This window comes from Podarcis bocagei (assembly GCF_964188305.1).
Source record: "Podarcis bocagei genome assembly, chromosome: 8".
In the NCBI taxonomy this organism is placed as follows: Eukaryota; Metazoa; Chordata; class Lepidosauria; order Squamata; family Lacertidae; genus Podarcis; species Podarcis bocagei.
Window position 1 is genome coordinate 93,162,324 of NC_138133.1, and position 22,996 is coordinate 93,185,319.

At 49.0% G+C, this 22,996-nt stretch overlaps 2 protein-coding genes across 15 annotated transcripts in view; both read right to left on the bottom strand.

The window, feature by feature from the left end:
- The window catches only part of LOC308592707 (uncharacterized protein), a 31,252-nt gene extending 15,039 nt beyond the window's left edge, over positions 1-16,213 (bottom strand). For 5 of the 7 annotated variants that reach the window (XR_014010619.1, XR_014010620.1, XR_014010621.1 and 2 more), the window contains exons 1-2: positions 15,829-16,210; positions 14,857-15,117 (exon numbers count right to left, since the gene is read on the bottom strand). Coding sequence is in view for 2 of the 7 variants with exons in the window: in XM_081204353.1 (XP_081060479.1) it covers positions 14,857-15,117; positions 15,829-16,015 (448 nt within the window). In the remaining 5 variants the exon portion in view is untranslated. Of the gene's footprint in view, positions 1-14,856; positions 15,118-15,828 lie in introns of all 7 variants that reach the window. The other 2 variants (XR_014010618.1, XM_081204354.1) reach the window with 2 other exon arrangements.
- A 3,227-nt stretch (positions 16,214-19,440) lies between these two features.
- The window catches only part of GRINA (glutamate ionotropic receptor NMDA type subunit associated protein 1), a 35,811-nt gene continuing 32,255 nt past the window's right edge, over positions 19,441-22,996 (bottom strand). For 6 of the 8 annotated variants that reach the window (XM_081204894.1, XM_081204898.1, XM_081204895.1 and 3 more), the window contains 4 exons: positions 22,393-22,593; positions 22,053-22,181; positions 21,388-21,531; positions 19,441-20,655 (listed from right to left, as the gene is read on the bottom strand). In XM_081204894.1, coding sequence (XP_081061020.1) covers positions 20,506-20,655; positions 21,388-21,531; positions 22,053-22,181; positions 22,393-22,593 — 624 coding nt within the window. In that variant the 3' untranslated portion in view covers positions 19,441-20,505. Of the gene's footprint in view, positions 20,656-21,387; positions 21,532-22,052; positions 22,182-22,392; positions 22,594-22,996 lie in introns of those variants that run through there. The other 2 variants (XM_081204897.1, XM_081204896.1) reach the window with 1 other exon arrangement.

The following is a 22,996-nucleotide window of genomic DNA, read 5'->3' on the forward strand; positions in this document are numbered from 1 at the left end:
CCCTCATCCCCATACCATCTTGACCCAGCCAAAGGACCTCTGTCTTCGAAGGATTTAGTTTCAATCGGCTCCCACAAAACCATCCAGCCACAGCTTCCAAGCATCTGGTCAGTGTGTCCAGGTCGAGTTGGTGTGGCCATCCATCAGCAGATAGAGCTCAGCATATTGGTGACAGCCCAGCCCAAAGCTCCGGATAATCTGGGCAAGGGGGCGCATGAAGATGTTAAAAAGCATCGGGGAGAGGATTGCGCCCTGCAGCACTCCACACACCAAGGAGTGACGCGATGACATATCCCTCCCTAGCGCCACCCTCTGTACCTGACCAGAGATAAAAGAGCACAGCCATTTACGGGCTATGCCCTGTATCGCCATGTCGGCGAGGCGGTGGTCCAGAAGATCATGATCAACCATGTCAAAGGCTGCTGATAAATCTAAAAGAATCAGCAGTCCTGGCCTGCCTCGATCCAGTTGTCTATGGAGATCATCTGTAAGGGCAACTAGAGCCGTCTCGGTCCCAAAACCAGGATGGACCCTGGACTGAAATGAATCTAAAGCCAATGTTTCCTCCAGAAACCTACCAAGCTGTTCAGCAACCACTCTCTCAATTACCTTACCCAGATATGAAAGATTTGAAACTGGGCGGTAATTGGATACATCTAAAGGATCTAGTGAAGTTTTCTTTAAGAGCGGACACACCACTGCTCCCTTCAGCTACCCTGGGAATATCCCCATGCCAAAGGACAAACTGATAATTTCAACCAGGGGGGTCTGCACGACATCTGGGCATGCCCTAATCAGCCAAGATGGGCACAGATCGAGGAGGCAGGTGGTGGGCCTACCAGCCTGGAGGAATCTGTCCACATCAGCAGGGAGTATCCGATCAAAATGCTCCAACACAATTGAGGGGCCTCCAGTTCTGTCACTGTATCTGCATGGAGGTCACGGCGGAGCAACAGGACTTTCCGCAAAAAAGCTCATGAATGCCTCACAGCTGTGAGTCAAATTTGTGCTTATATTTGGTTGTCCTTCTAAGGACGTTATCGACCTAATTATTCTAAACAGTTGTGCCGAGCGAGAGCTAGCGGATGCAATGGAAGCTGTGAAGTAAGATTTCTTAGCAGATTTCATAGCCATCTCATAAGCTTTCATAAGTGTCCTATAAGATGTTCGTGAAGCTCCGTCACAAGTCCGTCGCCATGCTCGCTCTAGCCGTCTGAGATCCTGCTTCATTTTCCGGAGCTCCTCGGTAAACCAAGGGGCTCGGTTTTGACAGGGTCGCAGAGGGCGCTTAGGCGTGATCTCATTGATAGCTGCCAAGAGCTGGTTATTCCAGTTCTAGACAAGGTCATGTAATGAGTCGCCAGGAGGAGCAGGGTCCCACAAGGCCTGACGGAATCTATCAGGATCCATCAGCCTTCATGGGCAAGCCCAAATAGGCTCGCCACTCGAGCAGGAGAGGAGCGGGAAGTCAATCTTGGCTTTCAGAGCATAGTGATCAGACCATGGCACTTCCACAGGGCATGGCATGATCACATCTATGCCAGCACCAAAGATCAAATCCAGTGTGTGGCCTGCTTGATGAGTGGGGCCCAAAACAAAGTGGAAGAGCCTAGCGTTGCCATGGAAGTCACTAGGTCCAGAGCCTGTGAGGAGGGGGTGGCATCGGCATGGATGTTGAAGTCTCCCAAAACCAATAGGCTTGGGAACTCCAAGGCCCAGCCAGCCGCCACCTCCAGCAGGTCTGACAGGGTGGCTGCCGGTGCGCTGGGTGGTTGGTACACTTGGCCAGACAGCCAAGCTCTCCTTGGTGCCCCACACAAGACCAACACATTCAATGCCGGAGGTCGCCGGTGCTGGCAGAGCTCTGAAAGAGCAATCCTCCCGGATTAACAATGCTACTCCTCCGACCCCGACCCGCAGTCTGCGATTGATGGAGGACAGAGAAACCTGGGGATGTTATCTCATGTAGGGAGACTACTTCGCCTTAAAGTACCCAGGTCTCCATCACACAAGCCTGGTCAATCCCCTGCAAGACAAAAAGTCACGCCTGGTGGTGGTTTTATTGCCTATGGACCTGGCATTGCACAACACCAGTGACGGAGGTGGGTAATCTCTGCTCGCCCTACCCTTGTCTCTTGGGATGGGGCGTAGATTGGAAGGGGTTTTTCTTGAGGCGTTCTTGAGTAAAGGAAGGATTGAACTCTGATTAATAAGAATACACACAGAGGGTTGAACCAGCAAGACTCTGGGAAGGGTGCGTATAATAATCTCTGCGTGCCTCCAGACCCTGGCCCAGGTTGTTTTATTCACAAAAGAGCTTTTTACAGAGTGTTCGTAAGAACCAATCAGATTTCTTCTGAGCATTTCAACAAACCCCACGTGGGGACAATGTTAAACTACAAACACTAGTTAAGCATGCATATTTTTGGGTAAATGAATGAAAACTACAAAGGAGCGCATTCAGCAACCCCAGAGGTCATAAACAATCAATACACATGATAAGAGGGATGGCCAGGAGGACAGCGATCATTATCACCTTCATGTGAGATCTGTTTCCTGGCCCTAAGTTTAACATATCAGAAAAGCTACATCAAAGAAACTTGCCCACTATCTTTATGGCCCAGGATGCCTGCCTGGCGACAACTGGGCTGCGTACTTGACTTGTCAAGAAAGAGAAATGGACAGTAGAGGAAATGGCAAGAGATGCAGAGGGTTGTGGGATTTGATCAGAAATTATTGCCAATGTATCAAACCCATTCAACACAATGCATTCATTGTGGACACAATGGCTTGATGCATATTTTATAATTCCTCATAGTAATACCACCTGACCCCACACTCTGGATATTTGCACTCCTATAGTTTTTGCCTGGCACCTAAAGGTGTATAATCAAGGTGCCAGGCGAACTTCCCTGGGGAGAGCATTCCATAGACAGGGAGCCACTGCAGAGAAGACCCATTTTTGTGTTGCCACCCTCCTGACCTATTGAGGAGGAGGCACACAATGGAGGGCCTCAGAAGATGATCTCAGGGTCCGGGTAGGTTCATATGGGAAGAGGCGGTCCTTGAGATATTGCGGTCCTGAGCCATTTAAGGCTTTATAGCAGAGAGAAATGGAAGATCTACATCAAAAACAACAGGGAAGAAAGATTGTGATCTGCTGTCCCAGTGGATCCTGCCACCTGAGGCGGTTGTCTCAACTTGCCTCATGGGTGGGCCGGCCCTGACCCCACTTAATGTTGCAAGCAGTCCAAATGGGTAGAAGTGGCTTATTGCAGTGAGAGCAGAGGGCTGTTGTCACACCTTCTGGGCCCTTCCACAGTAGGTGTTTCCCCGTGTGGAATTCTCACTCTTTGTCCTATAAAAGGTGAGTAACAGAATGTATAGAATGTACTCACAGAAGCATGGAAACATTTGGACATACGTTTCTGGAATGTATGTCAGAGCGTTCATGAGGGGCTAGTTGCTCTGAAATACTGTCCCTCAACCAAGAACCTCGCTGATGGTTTCACAAAACCATTAACCTTCCAGAAGCACGAGGAGTTCTGTGAGGGTCTGTGTATGGGGAAAGCATTGTTGGCTATTGTCCCCAGATGCAGGACAAGAGGGGGTGTGGAGTTTGGAACTGACAGGGTTAAAACTCTGTGGTGTCCTGTATCTGGGAGGAGCTTGACGCAGGGAAGTGCGTCAGAGTCTGTGTCTGTGTTCAGACTTGCTTTCGATTCTGCCTGAGACACAGCTCAGCTCAGAGGCTGTGTGTGTGCTTTTGGAGCACGGGAAAGATGCTGGAAAGTTCTGATGGATTTACTGCTCTGTAAATAAACGCTTCTAGAGATAAGAACCGGACTGTCTTTGGACTTGATTTATCCCTCATCTCACACGGACGCAGGACCGCTGCTACTCTGCTCCCTGCCAGGTCAGCCTCAAGCCCCAAAGCAGAGCTGCACAGGGGAAGCGCTGACTGGACGCAGGATTAATTTCCCCAAAGGTTATGGGGGTTCCGCGTTTCCTGACAAGTGTGAGGAGGGAGGAAGATTGCCAGCTTTGAGCTGCTTTGAGCTCCTGCCAGGAAGGGCAGTGGGAGAGGCTGCTGGAGAGCAGAGCCAAGAGGAGGCTGCTGCTTCGGAGGTCCAGCTAGCTGGCAAACGTGTGAGTACGTTTAAGCCCCGGGGGGTGGAAGATGGCTGCTGCTCAACCACAGCAAGGCCATGAGAGCTACCCCGGTGAAAGACTGAGTGGGGCCAATTGGGAAGCCTGGAGTAAGCGCATGTACTACTGGCTGGAAGAAAGGAAGCTTTGGGAGTGTACCCAGGCCAATCCAGTACTTGCCCAGCCCAGTGAGGTCTGCAGGAGCAGTGGGGGCTTGTAGTGCAGGCGTGGCTGCAGCTCTGGAGAGAGAGCAAAGGGTGCTAGCCATTTTAAGGGCCAGCGTTGATGCTTGGCTGTTGCCAAACCTTCAAGGGAAGAAGCCCTGGGTCGCGTGGCAGGCACTGAAGATGGCATGTCAAGCCGCAGTGGGAGCCAGACCAGAGGGGGCTAAGAGATGCCCAGAGAAAGCATCAAGCCCAGAGGGGGCTGGGACTGTTTTGGGAAGCTGTTTCTATGCTTTGACATGTCTGTGTGATAGTGCTGGAGAGAGGCTGAGAGCTGGGAAGAGGAAGGCAGTTGCAGTCCGTTCCTCAGGCAGCTGGGCACCCAGGAGTGGGGGTGCAGGCCGTTCCAAAAGCTCTGGGAAGGCCAAAGTCTCCAAGCGTTGTTTGTGCTCTGTGGAGATGTCCAACAGCGAAGGGCATTGTTCTGCAGAGGCCCAGGAAGGCAAGGACACTGTCCGGAGAGGAATGTCAACAAAGCAGATAAGTGGTGGTTCTAGGGCCGGTTCCCAGCAAAGACGTGGGAAAGCAGCAGGCCAGGAGAAAAACAAAGACAAGGCATCTTATCACCTCACAGCTGCGATGGTGTCTCTGGGAAACTGCGAAAGCCTTAGTCGGGGGGAGGCTGTGGCCATGGCAACCGGTGGGAGTGCGAGCACCGCCATGGCAGCTTTGGAAAACAGCCAGAGAGACACTTTATCTCTTATAATCGACTCCAGAGCGTCTCATTGCCTCGTGAATTCCTGAGGGCTCCTGAGGAACTGCAAGACAGTTAAAACTGGACGCTACGTCACATTAGCAGATGGGTCTCAGAGACCACTGACTGAAACTGGGTTTTTGTACTGTTCTTTTATAGATTACGAGGTGCAAGCTTTTTTGGTTCCAGAGCTTGCACATTCTCTTTTAAGTGTATCAGAACTTATGGCTGCTGGGTTTGATGTTCCGTTCTCTAACGATCTGTGTTCCTTCTACAGGGATGGGAAGAAGATCTACAGTGTTGAGAGGAAGGATAGGCTCTTTCTGGTGGAGATGCCCATTGAAAATGGGTCTGTTGGTAAAATGGGGCTGGTGGAAAGTCCATTAAAGATGCCCAAGTGCAGTGTGCAAATGTCCCACCACACCATGATTGTTTACATCTCTGGCACAGATGCCTAGGGCATGTAGCGTGGTCATATGTAAAAGAAGCCGCAGAGAACACAATTGGATGTAGGTTCAAGGCATGTGACAGATACTTAGATTGTCAAGCCTATAAGCAATCAAAGGTCACAACATGCACATACCCCAGGTCAGAGAGGAGAACCAGTAAACCCTTTGAACTTGTGCATGCAGATTTGTCAGGACCCATGCCAACACCTTCTTTAGCTGGGTCTAAATGGATTCTGGTTCTGATTGATGATTTTTCGAAACACACCTGGTTGTTTACACTTAAACACAAGTCGGAGGCGGCTGCACTGATCAGGGATTGGATCACAGCGGTAGAGCTGCGTTTCTCTACCAGGGTGATTTCCTTTCAATCTGATCGCGGGGGGGGGGGAGTTCACAGGTTCTGCGCTGCAAACGTTTTTCAGGCAGAAAGGTATCAGTCATCGGTTGACGGCCCCCTATTCTCCGCAACAGAACGGGGTTGCGGAGAGAAAACATCACACCCTACAGGAAGCAGCGAATGCTATGTTGGCAGACTCGGGTTTGTCACAGCGCTTTTGGGCTGAGAGTTATAAGGCAGCATGCTTTGTTCAGAACAGGGTGTACAATTCAAGTGTGGGAGACACACCGTACTTTCTGCTTCATGGAAAGAAACTGAAAGTGGACTTCCTGCGAGTGTTTGGCTGTGAGGCTTGGGTCCTCATTCCAAAGGCCATGCGCAGAAAGGGTGAGCCAAGATCTAGGAGGATGATCTTTGTAGGCTATGAGCCGAGTTCAAAGGCGTGGCGTTTCGCATACCCTACTGGCAACCAGTCTAAGCTGCTTATTAGCGGCAGTGCTGAGTTTTGCGAGCAGAGTGGGTGGAAACGTCTACACGGGAACCCGGATGTTCTGTTAGACTCAGATGAGGAAGAGGAGGAGGACGAGGCTGAACCTGTTGCTGAGGTGCACAGTCCACAGCCACAGAGTCCAGAGCCGGGATCTCCAAGGCAGAGGCTCCGAACCTCTCCAAAAGGGAGTCCCAAGACCCCTCCACAGGTCTCTGTCAAGTCTGAGCCAAGGAGTGAGAGCCATCATGGCCAGCAGAACCAGCTGTACGCCCGAAACGGTGCAGCAGGTCAGAGGGGGAAGTTTCTGACACAGGAGATGGTAGGGTTGATCCAAGTGAATCAGGCGCAGTTCCAGAATTCACGCTGAGGAGGTCAGCAAGGTCAACCAAGGGTAAGCCTCCTGAAAGGTATGAAGCCACTAGTGTCTGGGTTGGTGTGGCTAGATGTGAGCCTGAATCCTTTGAGGATGTTCAAAAGTTGCCTCAGGAAGAAGCTAGTAAATGGCGTGAGGCGATGCAGAAGGAGATGAACTCAATGGAGTCTCTTGGTGTGTTCTCACTCAGCTGCCGGCTGGAAAGCAAGCTGTGAGTTGCAGGTGGGTTTACCGACTTAAACCCACAGAAGCTGGAGAACCACAGTATAAAATGAGATTAGTGGCCCGAGGATTCACACAGAGGAAGGGTGTCCACTTCACAGAGGTATATTCGCCGACCTCGAGAGCAGAGACTTTGAGAACGCTTTTGGCGATAGCAGCACAGAGAGGTTGGAAGGTGAACCATTTTGATGTAGATGTCACCTACCTGAACTCAGATCTCCAGGAGGAGTTGTACATGCTTCCTCCTCCAGGGTTTGAAGTCAGTGAGCCAGGCGTCGTGTGGCGGTTGCACAAATCCATCTATGGATTACACCAATCTGCCAGGAATTGGAATATGTGCCTACATGAAGCCTTGGAAGAGCTGGGTTTCAGGAGAAGTGTTGCAGACAGTTGTCTTTACATTAGGGATGCAGGCTTGAAACAGCAAGTGGTACAGGTGTTCGTTGATGGTATCTTGATCATGGCACAGACAAGTAAACAGGTGGAGAAGTTTGCTAAGGAGCTTGGAAAACGGTTCAAGTTAAAGCAGCTTGGAGATGTCAAATCGTATTTAGGCATAGAGATCACAAGAGCAAGTGATGGAAGCTTTTTGCTTCGCCAGAAGGTAAGATTGAACAGTTGCTTGAGAAGTTCAGGATGTCTGACTGTGCAGGTGCCAGGTCACCCATGGAGACTGGTTACGTGAAGGAGTGTCATCAAGTAGAACGCGCTGTGTTCGAAAATACTGAACTCTTTCAGTCAGCTCTGGGTAGTCTGTTGTATCTGTCACAGTGGAGCAGACCAGACATTGCCTTTGCTGTCAATCTGCTCAGTAGAGAGGCTTCAAGTCCTAGTGTGCAGGCCTGGAATGGTATTAAACGGGTGCTACATTACCTGCAAGATACCAAAGACTTTTGCCTCAAGATGTCAGCTGAGGGCGGTGTCAAGTTGACCGCCTGGGTGGATTCGGATTGGGCTAACCTTGAGGACCGCAGATCAGTGTCAGGCCTAGTGGTGAAGTTTGGGGACTCAGTGATTGGGTGGAGGTCCCGGAAGCAAAGTCTCATAGCGCTTTCGTCTACTGAAGCTGAGTTCAGTGCGCTATCAGAGGTTTGCAGAGAGCTGGAGTTCTATGTGTGTTTGGTCGAGGAAATCTGTGGAGAGAATTGTCTTCCCGTTGTGGTGCATGAAGACAATCAACCGTGCCTCAAATTGGCCGAGACGGGGCAATTCAAGGCGAGGACCAAACATTTGGACATACGTTTCTGGAATGTATGTCAGAGCGTTCATGAGGGGCTAGTTGCTCTGAAATACTGTCCCTCAACCAAGAACCTCGCTGATGGTTTCACAAAACCATTAACCTTCCAGAAGCACGAGGAGTTCTGTGAGGGTCTGTGTATGGGGAAAGCATTGTTGGCTATTGTCCCCAGATGCAGGACAAGAGGGGGTGTGGAGTTTGGAACTGACAGGGTTAAAACTCTGTGGTGTCCTGTATCTGGGAGGAGCTTGACTCAGGGAAGTGCGTCAGAGTCTGTGTCTGTGTTCAGACTTGCTTTCGATTCTGCCTGAGACACAGCTCAGCTCAGAGGCTGTGTGTGTGCTTTTGGAGCACGGGAAAGATGCTGGAAAGTTCTGATGGATTTACTGCTCTGTAAATAAACGCTTCTAGAGATAAGAACCGGACTGTCTTTGGACTTGATTTATCCCTCATCTCACATGGACGCAGGACCGCTGCTACTCTGCTCCCTGCCAGGTCAGCCTCAAGCCCCAAAGCAGAGCTGCACAGGGGAAGCGCTGACTGGACGCAGGATTAATTTCCCCAAAATTTCACCTGACTTTCATGGCTTATGTGTGAGTATGTGATTTGTAACTGGCTGACTGACCGAACCCAAAGGGTGTAACTGACCGATTTGTAACTGGCTGACTGACCGAACCCAAAGGGTGCTCATCAATGATTCCTCTTCATCCTGGAGAAGAGTGACTAGTGGGGTGCCACAGGGTTCTGTCTTGGGCCCGGTCTTATTCAACATCTTTATCAACGACTTGGATGATGGACTCAAGGGCATCCTGATCAAATTTGCAGATGACACCAAACTGGGAGGGGTGGCTAACACCCCAGAGGACCTTGACAGATTAGAGAACTGGGCCAAAACAAACAAGATGAATTTTAACAGGGAGAAATGTAAAGTATTGCACTTGGGCAAAAAAAATGAGAGGCACAAATACAAGATGGGGGACACCTGGCTTGAGAGCAGTACATGTGAAAAGGATCTAGGAGTCTTGGTTGACCACAAACTTGACATGAGCCAACAGTGTGACGCGGCAGCTAAAAAAGCCAATGCAATTCTGGGCTGCATCAATAGGAGTATAGCATCTAGATCAAGGGAAGTAATAGTGCCACTGTATTCTGCTCTGGTCAGACCTCACCTAGAGTACTGTGTCCAGTTCTGGGCACCACAATTCAAGAAGGACACTGACAAACTGGAACGTGTCCAGAGGAGGGCAACCAGAATGGTCAAAGGCCTGGAAACGATGCCTTATGAGGAACGGCTAAGGGAGCTGGGCATGTTTAGCCTGGAGAAGAGGAGGTTAAGGGGTGATATGATAGCCATGTTCAAATATATAAAAGGATGTCACATAGAGGAGGGAGAAAGGTTGTTTTCTGCTGCTCCAGAGAAGCGGACACGGAGCAATGGATCCAAACTACAAGAAAGAAGATTCCACCTAAACCTTAGGAAGAACTTCCTGACAGTAAGAGCTGTTCGACAGTGGAATTTGCTGCCAAGGAGTGTGGTGGAGTCTCCTACTTTGGAGGTCTTTAAGCAGAGGCTTGACAACCATATGTCAGGAGTGCTCTGATGGTGTTTCCTGCTTGGCAGGGGGTTGGACTCGATGGCCCTTGTGGTCTCTTCCAACTCTATGATTCTATGTGTGTATGTGTATCTGCGTATATCTGTGTATATCACATCATATAGGACAAGTAGCTCAGCTGTCATATGGTATTACAGACTGTTCTAATATTGCCCACACATTTAGAACTTTAACAATAACCAATAGCTAATTACAATTTTGCCAACAGTCCTTCATGCACGCATGCATTCAGCCTTTATTGGCTCATTGAATATTTCAATGGTTTCAACTGTATTTTATTCCAAGAAATTTGGTTAGCGACTGAGGTAAACACTGCTGGGTTCTCTTCATTCAAACATCCTGACCACAGACAATTCTCTAAAGCTGTCCTTTTAATATTAATCAAATTCGGTCTGCCATATGAAATAATTCTTATTGGCACATCCTCCTCTATCCCAAACTTTCCTAATAAATATGGGTAACAAATAGGTAATTTTGATAAATGTTTATCTCCCTCAGATGATGAGATGAAACACTGTTTATAATATTATAATAATAATTTATTATTTATACCCCACCCATCTGGCTGGGCTTCCCCAGCCACTCTGGGCGGCTTCCAAAAGAATACTAAAATACTATAATACATCAAACATTAAAAGCTTCCCGAAACAGGGCTGCCTTCAGATGCCTTCTAAAAGCCTGGTAGTTGTTGTTCTCTTTGACATCTGGTGGGAGAGTGTTCCACAGGGAGGGCGCCACTACCAAGAAGGCCCTCTGCCTGGTTCCCTGTAACTTGGCTTCTTGCAGTGAGGGAACCGCCAGAAGGCCCTCGGTGCTGGACCTCAGTGTCTGGGTAGAACGATGGGGGTGGAGACGTTCCTTCAGATATACTGGACCAAGGCCATTTACCTTCCCTCCTGTCAGGGAACTGCAGGCAGCGAGGGAGGAAAGAATCAGAGGATACAGGGAACGATCTCCACTGCTCAGTACTGAGTCCTCCTCAGAAGACAGAGAAGAGGATAGTGAGTCTGGGGAGGAAGGGGTGCTTCAGAGGGATCCATGTCACAGGGGAAAACGGAAGGGGCTGAGCCGTTGGCTGTGTTGGTCTCGAGGGAAAGGGAAAAGAGAAACTAGTTAGAGCAACGCGTCATGGGAGACGGGTCACTTTGTTTATTCTGCATGTAATCTTGTCAGAAGGAAATAAAGAAAGGAATTTATGGCTGGCTGCCGGGAGTGTTTTCTCTGCTGAGTGCAGCAACGCATGCAGCTGGCAAGCTGACACCTCCGCAGCAGTACCTATTCATCTACTTGCACTGGCATGCTTTTGAACTGTTATGTTGGCAGGAGCTGGGACAGAGCAATGGGACTTCACTCCATCACGGGGATCCTATCCGCCAACCTTACTATCTGCAAGCTCAAGAGGCTCTGTGGTTTGGACCACAGGGCCACCCGCGTCCTATGTTCTTTATATTTATGTTCCAATATTAACTTCTCTATTGGATCTCATACAGAAAAGTGGCAATTCCCTTTTACTTTCGACTTTGCAGTGCAGACCAGCAAATAAAATCTCAAAGCCTGGCCATTCAGAACAACCCATCTATAGTGTTTTGGAAAAGAATAGGTGGTCAGCTTCCGGTTTCCTGCTGTGAGATATGGCTGCCTCCCAAGAGATTGGACCCCCCAGTCATGCCAGTAATTCAGGGTTAATATGTGGGTAATTAGCCCTGCTGACCCCCCCCACCGGGTAGGGGGGGCTGCACTGCGCCACCCACAGATTGTCCGTTATCTGCCTTCCGCAACAAGATGTGGGGGCAGGGGCACTAGGTGGTGACCACGGCGTTTTGAAAAGATTAGGTGGTCACTGCAGTCTGAAGGCGTGATTGCCAAATTCTTGGACTCAGATAGAATGTTACATCTGAGGACAACCCTTATCAACTCACACTATTAAGGTAGCAGTATAATCTTATTCTCAATTAATAGACCACTGCAGTACGATAGCTAAGCCTGAATCAGTGGCCCTCCCTAATCCTTCTCCTTGGTTTGACTAGGAATGCTATACAGAGAAAATATTACTCAGAACTTTGCTTAGGGACCTTCACAAAAAAGGAGATATAACAAATTTTAAAATCTATTTTATATGTAGGAAGCTATATAATTATCTTATTGCTAAGAAAAAGAAAATATACTATCAGAATAAATGGACACATTTAATAAATGCAATAAAAATGAACAATCATAAATCCTGGCAAATAACTTCTGGCCATCTGAACACCAATTTCCTTCTAAATATATATGCTATTCCCCCTCAAACCTAGGTGAATTTCTTTATTTAAAAAATTAAAATATTTAATGATTCACCTTGTCTTCTATCTATTGCTGACAAGCTTGTTCCCTCAAATATACCCAAATGGCCATTGGTAAGCTCAGATGAAATTATAGAACTAATCACAGAACTAAAACTTGCCAAGGTCCCCGGCTCTGGCGGGATTTCTGTTTGAGATTTTGAAAAAGCATACAGAATGGTGTGCATTACCACTTGCCAACCTATTTACGCTTACAGATCAACATGGAATTATTCCAAGATAGTGGTTAACTATTTTTATTGGGTTTTTGATAATTTTATACATATAAAACAACAATATCAAACATTAAAATGCAAAGTTCTTTTGAGCCTTCAGATCTCCTTCCCTGCCTCCATGAGGTTTAAGTTTTAATTTGCTGCATCTTTTACCATTATCCATCTATTATATAACCATAATTACCATAAATAATTCCACATTACAAGTGTCATTACATCCCTGCCAAATCATTCCCATTAAAAACATACAGACAATCACAACGATCCATTAAAAACCATAAAGACAATCACAATGAAAGCAGCATAGCATCATCCCTCTCATTAAAAGACCTTCTTTGGAGGTCTTGAAGCAGAGGCTTGACAACCATATGTCAGGAGTGCTCTGATGGTGTTTCCTGCTTGGCAGGGGGTTGGACTCGATGGCCCTTGGGGTCTCTTCCAACTCTATGATTCTATGAAAAGAAGTCAGTTCTCAAAAACTTGTAGCTCAAAGGTGCAACAGTTTTTTGCCAGCAGGACAAGGAGGGAGCCAGTCTAGCTTCTCTAGAGAAGGAGTTCCTCTGTGCTCCTGCACCTTCTCCCAGGTGCTGCTGAAATGGTGTGAGCCAATCTGAACTTCTCCTATGGTTTATTCATGTAGACCATGATATCAGCACAGTTGGCATAAACCTGATTCTTAATATTCTTAATAGAAAATACCCCTCAGCGAACTTTCCTGATGCTGATCTAGTTCCTATCTCTGATGCCCCGGAAGGCTTTCAGATCTCCTAAGATTTTATGTAAAGATCAGCACAGCAATCTGGGGTTACCAGCAAAAATTTCATTTGCATCACCTGCAAAAAGGTTCCACGTAGACAATGATACATAAAGTTAGAGCTCAAGAAACAAAGGTAGCCAGTTAGTTATTTTTCACTCAGGCCATAGCCCTTCTACTCCCAATTAAGTAAACAAATTAGGAAGCAGGCCAGAACTTAATAAGAAGCGAGCGACAGAACAATAGAATATAGGTATTGTAGGAATTACGTATCCCAAAGCCTCCTCCCCTCTCCATAACCTAAACGTGGCTGGAAATCATACTTAAACCCCAGGTTTTCAGGGCTTGGTTAGTTCTCACAAGCTCCAGCATGGATCCCCTTGTCACTCCATGCTCTCAGGGACCAGCCGCACCCTGTGCGTTGCTTCCTTCGCTTTCCTGCTTCACTTCTAGTGTGACAAATGCCCTGCCCTCTTTAGGCTTTGAATAGGGATCCTTCTTTCACTCTTAGACCAAGGTGTGCATGTGCTGTAGGAGCTGCTGCCTGCTTACATGGTGACTTGGCTGCCTGAAGCAGCATTCGTAAGCTCTCATTTCATGTAACAAACCAACCTTGCTTCATTCCTCTTGTCAGTGGGCATGAGGGTAAGGGTGAGTGCATATTCATAACAAACACACGTTCTAGTTCTACAAAAGGTCCTAAACCTCTTCGTGGTGAGTGTAGGAATGCACATGAGCGCTGAACACACATGGAGGTAACACACATCTTGTAACACTGCTTCATGCGGAGATGTGGGCATGCCCAAGAAAATGGCCAGTTGCTTCATGGCCACCCGCTTCCCTTGATCTGCGCAGCTGAAGGGACGGGTGTTACTGGACAGAATCTCAACGGGATTTACAAGTGATCAAATCTTCCCAATGCTCCCCATGGTTTTCATTCTTAAAAACAGTGTGTTTTAGAGCCAACCCCCTGTCTAAACGTCCTCCAGATTCATGAGGATATGCCTTTACTGAGTTGTGTTTCCCAGGAATGTCCTCTGCTGTTCTGGACAGGTGTTACAATAGGGTTCCATACGCAGACAGATGTTGTATTTGGGCAACCGCAGGTGGAGAACATCTAGCATGATTTATTCCAGTGCCCACTATACTCAGAACCTGGGAGACGCTTTCTAAATCCTTTGTCCAGGAAAGCTGTCTCTCCCTGGCAGAGAGGGGTCTCTGGCTGCTCAGGGATGCTAATGCTCCAGTTACTTATAATGTGACCCTCTTTGTGCTGGGGACAAAAAAGATCAGGAAGAACCTGGACAAAATTGCAGTGAATTGTGAGATTCAGAGGCCTAAATAGGAAACTCTTCTATGCTTTGTGGAGTCCCCAATCAAAACGAGCATCTGCATGTTATGATCTTGATGGTTCAGGCAGTGGCTCTGCTTTCTATATATAGTTATATAGATATTTCTTTTCCTCATAGCATTTGTATGGTTTCGTTGTGGCCTTTGGCTAGTCCAGTAAAGCTTATTGTGATGATGACCTGCACAGCTGAGACCCAGGACCCCGTGGACCCTGCTCAGTACCAGAATGGCAACCCAGCAAGAGAGTCTTGCATTGGTGCCCCTCAAAAGATCCCCACCTCAAGTAGCCACTTGAGTTGCTGGTGCCATGCAGAGGGCCCATCCTGGCCCACACCCCAACTCGCCCCGTGCCACCAGCCCTGCCCCCACCCGCTAGCCATGTTCCTGGAGACGAGACGGGCTCTCACCTGTCGTGGTGTCAGGAGCAAACCGGACGACCTGCAGTCCTGCTGCTCTGTCCGTCATGTTGAGGGGCGTGGACACCCGTGGGCCAGGAGAGGATCTTCTTATCATCGTTCCACCCACCGGAGAAATGGGTGAAGAAACGGTTGAAGGAGTGTTGTCGCTTGGAAGCCTTCGGCGTACAGTCACCCTGAAGTTGGTGTTGGGGGCGAAGCGGGCTTGCTCCCAGCTGTGGCTGTCCTGGAAGGCGTTGTTGAGGACCGAATCTGTGGGGTTGAACAGGCAGGTTAAGATGAGTCAGTCCCCAGCCGCAAGCCTGTGAAGCCCTTAGCAATTTGGGACCCACATTTCTGAAATGTGAGTTAAGGTCTGCAGATGAAGCTCTCCTAGGAAGGGGGTTCGGTGTAGCAGGAACTTCCCCAGCAGCCCCCCGGCTGTGGAGTCGTCTCCCTTCTGAGGTGCAGCCTTCTCCTACATTCCACCTTTGGGGAAGGGGGGGAGTGCCTGATGGATACTTTATTTTTGCTTCTGGTGCCTGTTTTATTTGATTATTGTTAGTTTTATGGTGGTGATTAATTCACTTCGCTTTACATTTTTATTGTTCATTGTTTACTCGGCTCTCCCCAGGGGGAAGAACAGACTAGAAATAAAATTTATAAATGCATTTCCCCAAACTCACAATCCCTTTAGCTGCCAATATTCCCACATAAACTTCTGTTTGTTTTTAACAACTTTCACTGATTGTTTGGGATGGGGTGCTAGCCCTCGTTTTGGGAAAACATTTCGTGCTCTCCCCTCTTCTGCATCCCAGAAGCAGTCCTGCTCCTTGGATTGTGCCCCTCTGCAGACCACCTTCTGGGGCTCCTCCTTGTCCCCTAAGGCCTGAACCCCCCCCCCATTGCTCTCCAGAGTAAGATCTTGCCTGGGGGACCAGCCTGCCTCACAGGAGCCCCCCCCCCGTCAACTGTAGCACTTACTTCTGGCATCAACCCGGGTAGATTCAAACTTGGGGATCAAGTTGGTTTCGTTGTACTGGTTCCGTAGGATAGACTTGAGCTCTTGGTTCTCCTTGAGCATCTGTATGAGGTGCTTCAGCTCGTCATTTTCTGCCACGAGGGCATCAATCTCCTTTTTTAAGTCGTCATAGCGAGCGAAGATGGCCATCCCCTGCGAGATGTCTTGGTGCAGGGATAGTGAGCTGCCTGGGAGTGCCCCAGAAGGGTGTCAGGGTGCCATCCAGGTGTTCAAGCTGCCATAGGATCCCCTCTCCTTGCCACTGCTAGCCAGGGAGACAAGCAGGCAGCCCAGGTAGCCTGGCGCTAGGGATGACACGGGCGGCGATTGTGATGCAAGCAGCCCCGAGTGTGCTGGAGCTCTCAGGAGCCCTGTGGGGGAGGGGAAGAGAGGCGGGCAGGCAAGCTGCAATAGAAAAGCAGGGCGGGCATCGCCATCACCCAGGAAATTCCCTGCGCCCTGTTGACCAGCTTTGGCCCTGTATACCTGGAGGTCACCTCCATCGTCCAGCCCAGACCCTGATGTCCAGCTCCGAGGGCCTTCTGGCAGTTCCCTCATTGCGAGAAGTGAGGTTACAGGGAACCAGCCAGAGGGCCTTCTCGGTGGTGGCGCCCGCCCTGTGGAACGCCCTCCCAGATGAAGTCAAAACAGATAAACAATCATATGACTTTTCGTAGACATCTGAAGGCAGCTATGTTTCAGGAAGCTTTTAATGTTTGACTTCTTGCCGTACTCTTTATATTCTGTTGAAAACCGCCCAGAGTGTCTTGGGCAGGGTATAAGTAAAAACAACAACCACTTTGAGGGTTTTTTGGGGTGTTTTTTTGCAATCAATGTGTATAAATGTGAAATAAAATAAACAAAGCCACTGTCCATTTTCATTGTCTTTTTCTGCACATTTCCAGCTCTACAATATATGGCGGATGCACTACATTCCAAATATAGATGCAAACTGAATGGTCAGTTTAGCTCCAACCCCTTTGCTGAACAGACCGAACTCCCAGGGAATGTGGCACCAGCTGCCCCCGTGCGGCCTCCATGGGGAAGAGCAACTGCCACCCCAACCAAGTCAGGACCACGCTCAGGCATCCTTCGCCAACACTCACACGCGTGCCAGCAATTTTATTAGTATTTTACAGTGATTGAAACATAGACATAAATAGAATATATTGATTGAGCTAATATATTTTAGAATAAGTAAACATGAGTAATCAATAATAAATAGAGTTTCTGGTGAGCCCACGGGGACTCAAGGTTAACAGTTATGTTATAAAAAATAGAAATATACACCTTTACATTAAATGTGTACTATCAAATAAATAACTAGACTTCTGAGTAGTTTCTGTCAGAGAATATTCCCTTTCGCTGTCAACGCAGGCTCTCAAAAACGTTCTTGAAGCACTGGGCAGTCTCACATGACATGAAATAGTTTCAGATGCCTTCCTTTCTGCGATTGATCACGGAGTATTGGCTATAACTTAAGCCAAGTGGTGTCAGATACCATTGGGTTAAAGCTTTGTTTTTTAAAAAAACAAAACACAACAACTTTCAAATTCACTGCCCAGAGTTGTGCAGTGAATTTCTCCATTTTTCTGTCGGTATACAATAAATTTGATTATTTCCCATTTTAGTTTTTAATTACGTAATGAGGATTAATTCTCTGATTATTGACATAATTAACCAACCCAATTTTTTGTGATTGCAGCTTTTTGTTTTTGTTTTGTATCCGCAAGGTTTTCAAAACTGTTTCACTGGTGTATTTTAAATGGTTGTAACCCAGTCAAGGACTTGAGGGGAAAGGGCGGATAAATCAATAAATATTTGAGACCAAGAACTCAAGAACTCATGCCATCTCTGAAATCTAGATGTGTTATGCCTTATCTGTAAGTTTTTCATAAAAAGTCAGTTATTTCCAATCAAACTCACATTTCAGCTGGTGAACCGCCCCGAGACCTCCGGGTGCAGGGCGGTATTTAAATCTACTAAATATGTTTTCAATATGTTAACTCTTCTTCCATCACAGACCTTAATTTAGTCATATCTCTTTCCCAGAATTTCATTTCAACTAACTGGTCTTTCCCCTCACATTCCATATTCTAAAAGATTGCTGCAAGAAGCAGGTAGCTTGGGATTAACTTGTTCCTAAATTTTCTCCAAATCTTACAAATGACTAGTAATGGGATTTGAATTTAATTATTGCAAGATCTTTCCTATTATGTCAGACAATTTTAGTTGATAAACCTATTTGTTTTGTGTAGCAAGAGTTCTCAAACTATGTTCTTATAATGCCCCAATGTGTAGTAATTTAACAAAGAGTGGTAATTTAACACTTTACATTTGGGAATGCAAATCTTCCTACTAATCACTGTAGAGTAAAGGGTCTTTTAGGTTACCCTATGCTCCCCCCCGAAAGTAAATAAAATGACAATTTCTTAAGTAAGAAATTGCTGACTAAGTGCAATCTTTAATAATACAAGGAAGTTCTGTGGCATTTTGTTCATTCTTATAACTGGCCTTCCAGCCCAGAAGAAATTCTAATTTTCCAACCTAGGCAGATATTTTATTTAGAATGGTAGTGTATGATTAACTCTTTGCAATCTTGGATAATTTCAAAGTTCCTTATTTGTGTCAACCACTTGGATTTTTTAAAATACCAATGCTATATCGCCTGCGCCCAAGTTAATTGTTAAATGGCCATTTCCTCCCGTCAAATGTAATCAGATTTGACACTAGTTCTAGATTTTGCAGTACTCGAAATAAGTATGTCTGTTCCATTCTATCAAATGCTTTCTGGCTTCTAACTTTAGAGAATTGGTTTTGAAAGGTTTCTGGATATTTGATGTTAAACCTGTGGTTTTTCATAAATCCTGCCTAATTGCCCTGAATATATATGTTCTTAAAAATCTGTTTAGCCAATACTAGACCAGGGGTTAAAAACTGAAGTAAAACTATAGGTCTGTATGTCCAGCTCCCGAGAAATCTTTTGCTGGTGTTTGAGGATGACAGTCTTCGCTTCTTCTCCGATGGTGCCAGTGATAAACCACACAAGGAAATGGGCAGGGCGGGGGCAGCGCAAGCATTCCAAGCTGAGATGGGGAAGGGGGAACAGAGCCCTTGAGAAAGGCAGCCCTCTTTGCAGGGGCCTAAACTTGAACTGCCACTGCCTCCTCCAAGGAGCGCTGGAGCTGCAGTCCTTTGTGACTGCAATAGCACAGCTGTTTTACGGAGCTGCAGCTTCGAAACGTGCTGTATTAACCTGGAGGCGCCACATTAGACCTCGGGCAAATCAAGTTACTCTGAGCTGGCTTCCCTAAGCAGCCGCCGGTGCCTGTCAACATGCCAACAGCTGCAGGATGTGTGCATTCCTGTGCTCATTGCAGCCCCTCAATATACAGCAGAGGTTCAGCCCCAGAGATTTAGTCCCTGTCCAGGCCCAGGACTCGAGAGGCTCCTGGGCTTTGCGTCCTGCCTTGCAGCCTCCTTGCAGGGATGTTGGCCCTGGGGCATCCCCCCCCCCAGCGCTGAAAAGAACCTTTCCCCTCCAGCCCCAAAGACAGAACCGAGGACTATCGATCTCTGGTACATTCTCACTTTTATTAGGACATCCTATTTTTACAGTTTAGTGCAGAGGCTGGCCCCGGGGGCACGGTAGTGGCTGCTCAGCATGCAGTAGTGCAGGGCCCCCCTAAAGCCAGCCAGATTGTGGGGGGCAGGGAGGGGGGAGAAGAAGGGGAGAAGGAAGGAAGGAAGGAGGGGGTACAGGGTCCCCAGACAAAAAGGGCCAGGAGACTTCACAGCTCTGTAGAAAAGCAAAGTGTTGAGGGCCGGGAGCAAGGAAGGCGTCTTCCCTGCACGCCCCAAGGGGAGCCTGAGAAAAGGCAGCTGAGCAGTCTCTGCCCCCCAAGCTAGAGGGGAGAAACCACCCCTACTTTTCTGGACGATATTTGTAAAAACGGGACATGGGCATTATCCAGGCACTCAGCCCCCACAGTGGCTGGAGCAGGAGAGCCCAGCAAAGTGGGAAGCCAGCCTGGGCAGGGCAGGAAGCGGCACCCGTATCAGTATCATTCAGGGGTGGGGTGGAAGGTGGCAAGGGGGGGGGAACCTCGCTGCCAGCCAAGAGGCAGGGGGCGGTTTGCGTGTGTCCAGAGCCCCAGAACAGCCCTGTACCCATGGGAAGAAGCGGCTGTGAGTGGCACGCCCAAGACAAGGACATTCCTCAAAATTAAATTAGCATTTCTAGACCAAAATACAAAAGAGACAAGCACACCATATTTACATCCTCTTCCGAACTCTGCACAGCCCAAGGGAGTCGCAGGGCAGAGGAGCCCTTCCTTTCCTTTCCAAAAACTGACACCAGCGTACGGCAGGCTGGAGGTGAGCGCTGCCTCCCCGGTCGAGAGGGGGGGCTCGTTGGCTACCTTGGACTCCCCCTTCTTTTCAGGTATCCTTCCCCAGAAAAGCACAAGACAGGGAGGGGGAAGAGGCAAAGAACTCAAACTCAAGGGACGGGCAGGAACACAACAAAAACCGGGGCGGGGGGCGGGGGAGACACCATGGGGTGGGAATAAAAAGGAGGAGAACCACAACAAAAGACAGGGCTTGGAAGGAACTAGCCCCTGAAGGGGTCAGAGGGCGGCCTACTCCTTGGCGCGCCCAATGATAGCCAGGATGTAGAGGAAGATGTTGATAATGTCCGTGTAAAGGTTGAGGGCCGCAAAGATGTATTCCTCCGGGCTGATGGACAGCTGCTTGTTCCCTATTATCATCTGGGTGTCCATGGCCAGGAACTGCAAGGAGAAAGCAGGGCACGTGGGTCACAAGAACCCCCCGGGAGAGCCAAAGGGGCTACGCCCCACCATGCCCCACCCGCCCCCCCAGGCCCCCCAGCTTGCTTCCTCTGGAACCCACTCCACTGCTGGGTCTGGGATGGTGTCTCAGCTGCCTTCAGATCCTCAGCATCCTAGGAAGAGAGGAGGGGGCCGGGCAGGTGCTCTTTCCACCAGCACAGGGGGGTGGAGAGGGAGGGGCTCTGCAGGGACTCTAACTTAGGGCTGGGGAGATCAGGATCTGCTGGCAGATCTCTGGGTGGGTGGCCAGCAGCAGATCAACAACAGGCTCCAACTACCTGTTACCTGACAACTGCAACAGCTAACAAGCTCTCCTCTAAATGTCTTTTGTACAGAATCCAGTTACAGGTAGGTAGCCGTGTTGGTCTGCCATAGTCAAAATAAAAAAATTCCTTCCAGTAGCACCTTAAAGACCAACTAAGTTAGTTCTTGGTATGAGCTTTTGTGTGCATGCACACTTCTTCAGACTTCTGCATGCACACGAAAGCTCATACCAAGAACTAACTTAGTTGGTCTTTAAGGTGCTACTGGAGGGAATTTTTTTATTTTGTACAGAAGGCCTTGCACAGAGATGGGCTATTGATCCCTGGGCTGACCAGGGAGGGGGCTCAGAGGCACCTTCCTTCCCCTTCATTCTCAGCGGTGGATCTCGGGGCCCGCGGGGAGACTCACGCAGGTGAAGAGGAGGGCGCCCAGGGAGGCATAGACAATCTGCAGGATGCGGTTCCGGATGAAGATGCAAAGGATGGCGAAGATGAACAGGACCACCAGGCAGACGATCAGCACCCCTCGGCACGAGGTGAAGTCGTACTTGGTCTGCAGACGAGGAGAGGAGCCCCAGGACAGAGGTCAGGCAGCACCCCACAGCCCAGGCCCCCTGCCCCACATGCCAGGGCCCCCAACGCCATCTCTTCATGGGCCCGTTTGCCTCAAGGGGCCAGTGCAGGACCTGGCAGCCGTGGCAAGCAGGGGAACCAGCACACTCCGCCAGAGAGCAGCTGCCTGACCTGTGGCACTTCAGCCTGCTTTGCAGGGTCTTATTCTGCATCAAGCAGCCATTGGGTAAAAAGATGTAGGGAGCAAAGCAGAGCCCCAGGAAAGGCGTCCCTGCGCAGCCGTCGCTGCCTGGAATCTCTTGGGTGCCAATTCTGCCATCCCCACCCGCCCACAATCCAGAAGAGCAAAGGCCTCTTTGGCTTCACAGCCCCCCCCAGATGCCAACCCAACAGCCCAAGGTGCACTTCTGGGCAACCCAGTCGCTCCCACTGGGAGAAACAGTGCCTCTTGCCGTCGTTCCCCCCCCCCCAAGGGAAGGGGGGCAGAGCAGACACACCAACCTGCAGGGAGAAGATGACGACAGTGAAGCAGACGACGGTTGTGATGCCCACGGCCATGATGACGGCGTCCGTGTCGTAGAAGCTGGCAATCATGCCCACCATGTAGGAGAGGCTCAGGGTCAGGATGGACTGAGGAGGAGGAGGAGAGGCAGGTGCCTTCAGCAGTGAGCCTCAGTCCAGGCCCCACATCCCCCCATATCTGAGTCCAGGGGCAGCCATCTCTGCTGCCTGCCTGCCTAGCTAGGCCACGGCAGGCTTCTAAGACTTTTTAAACTCAGAATTCAATCAATGGCAGCAGCTGATGCCCCCCCCCCAGGCCACGCGCCCCCTGCCCGCTTACCATGGCCACGAGGTTCCAGGGGTGCTTGCGCCGGAACTCCCCACAGCAGCTGAGGACGATGAGGGAGATGAAGAAGAAGACGTAGGAGACGTAGTAGGTCCAGACATTCCTCCGCACGAAGCCCTTCACGCCCTTCACGAAGGTGAAGATGGCCACAAAGGCAAAGGTCACCGACAGCTGGATGGTCAGCACCAGGAACACCTGCAGGGGGACAAAGGCAGCCTCTGTCACGCCAGCCAGAGCCACTCAGGGGGGCAGAGCAGGCAGCGCTCAAGCCCCAAACATGGTGGTGCCCGCCCCTGGCAGCAGCTGCTTCAGTGCCTCCTGCCCCTTGCGGGAGGCAGGGAGCTGGACTGCATGGAGCACCTGCGGTCATTGCTCAGGGGCTTCTGCTGGTGTCGAGATTTAATATTGGAGATGTTAATTTTGCTGTTATTGATACTGATTTCTGGTATTCCATAGATAAATAATAATAATAAATTTAAATTTATACCCTGCCCTCCCCAGCCAGAGCCGGGCTCAGGGCGGCACACAACAGTAAAATTACAGTAAAAACATAATGGGGAGGGGGAACCAATTTAAAATACAGGTTAAAATACAATTT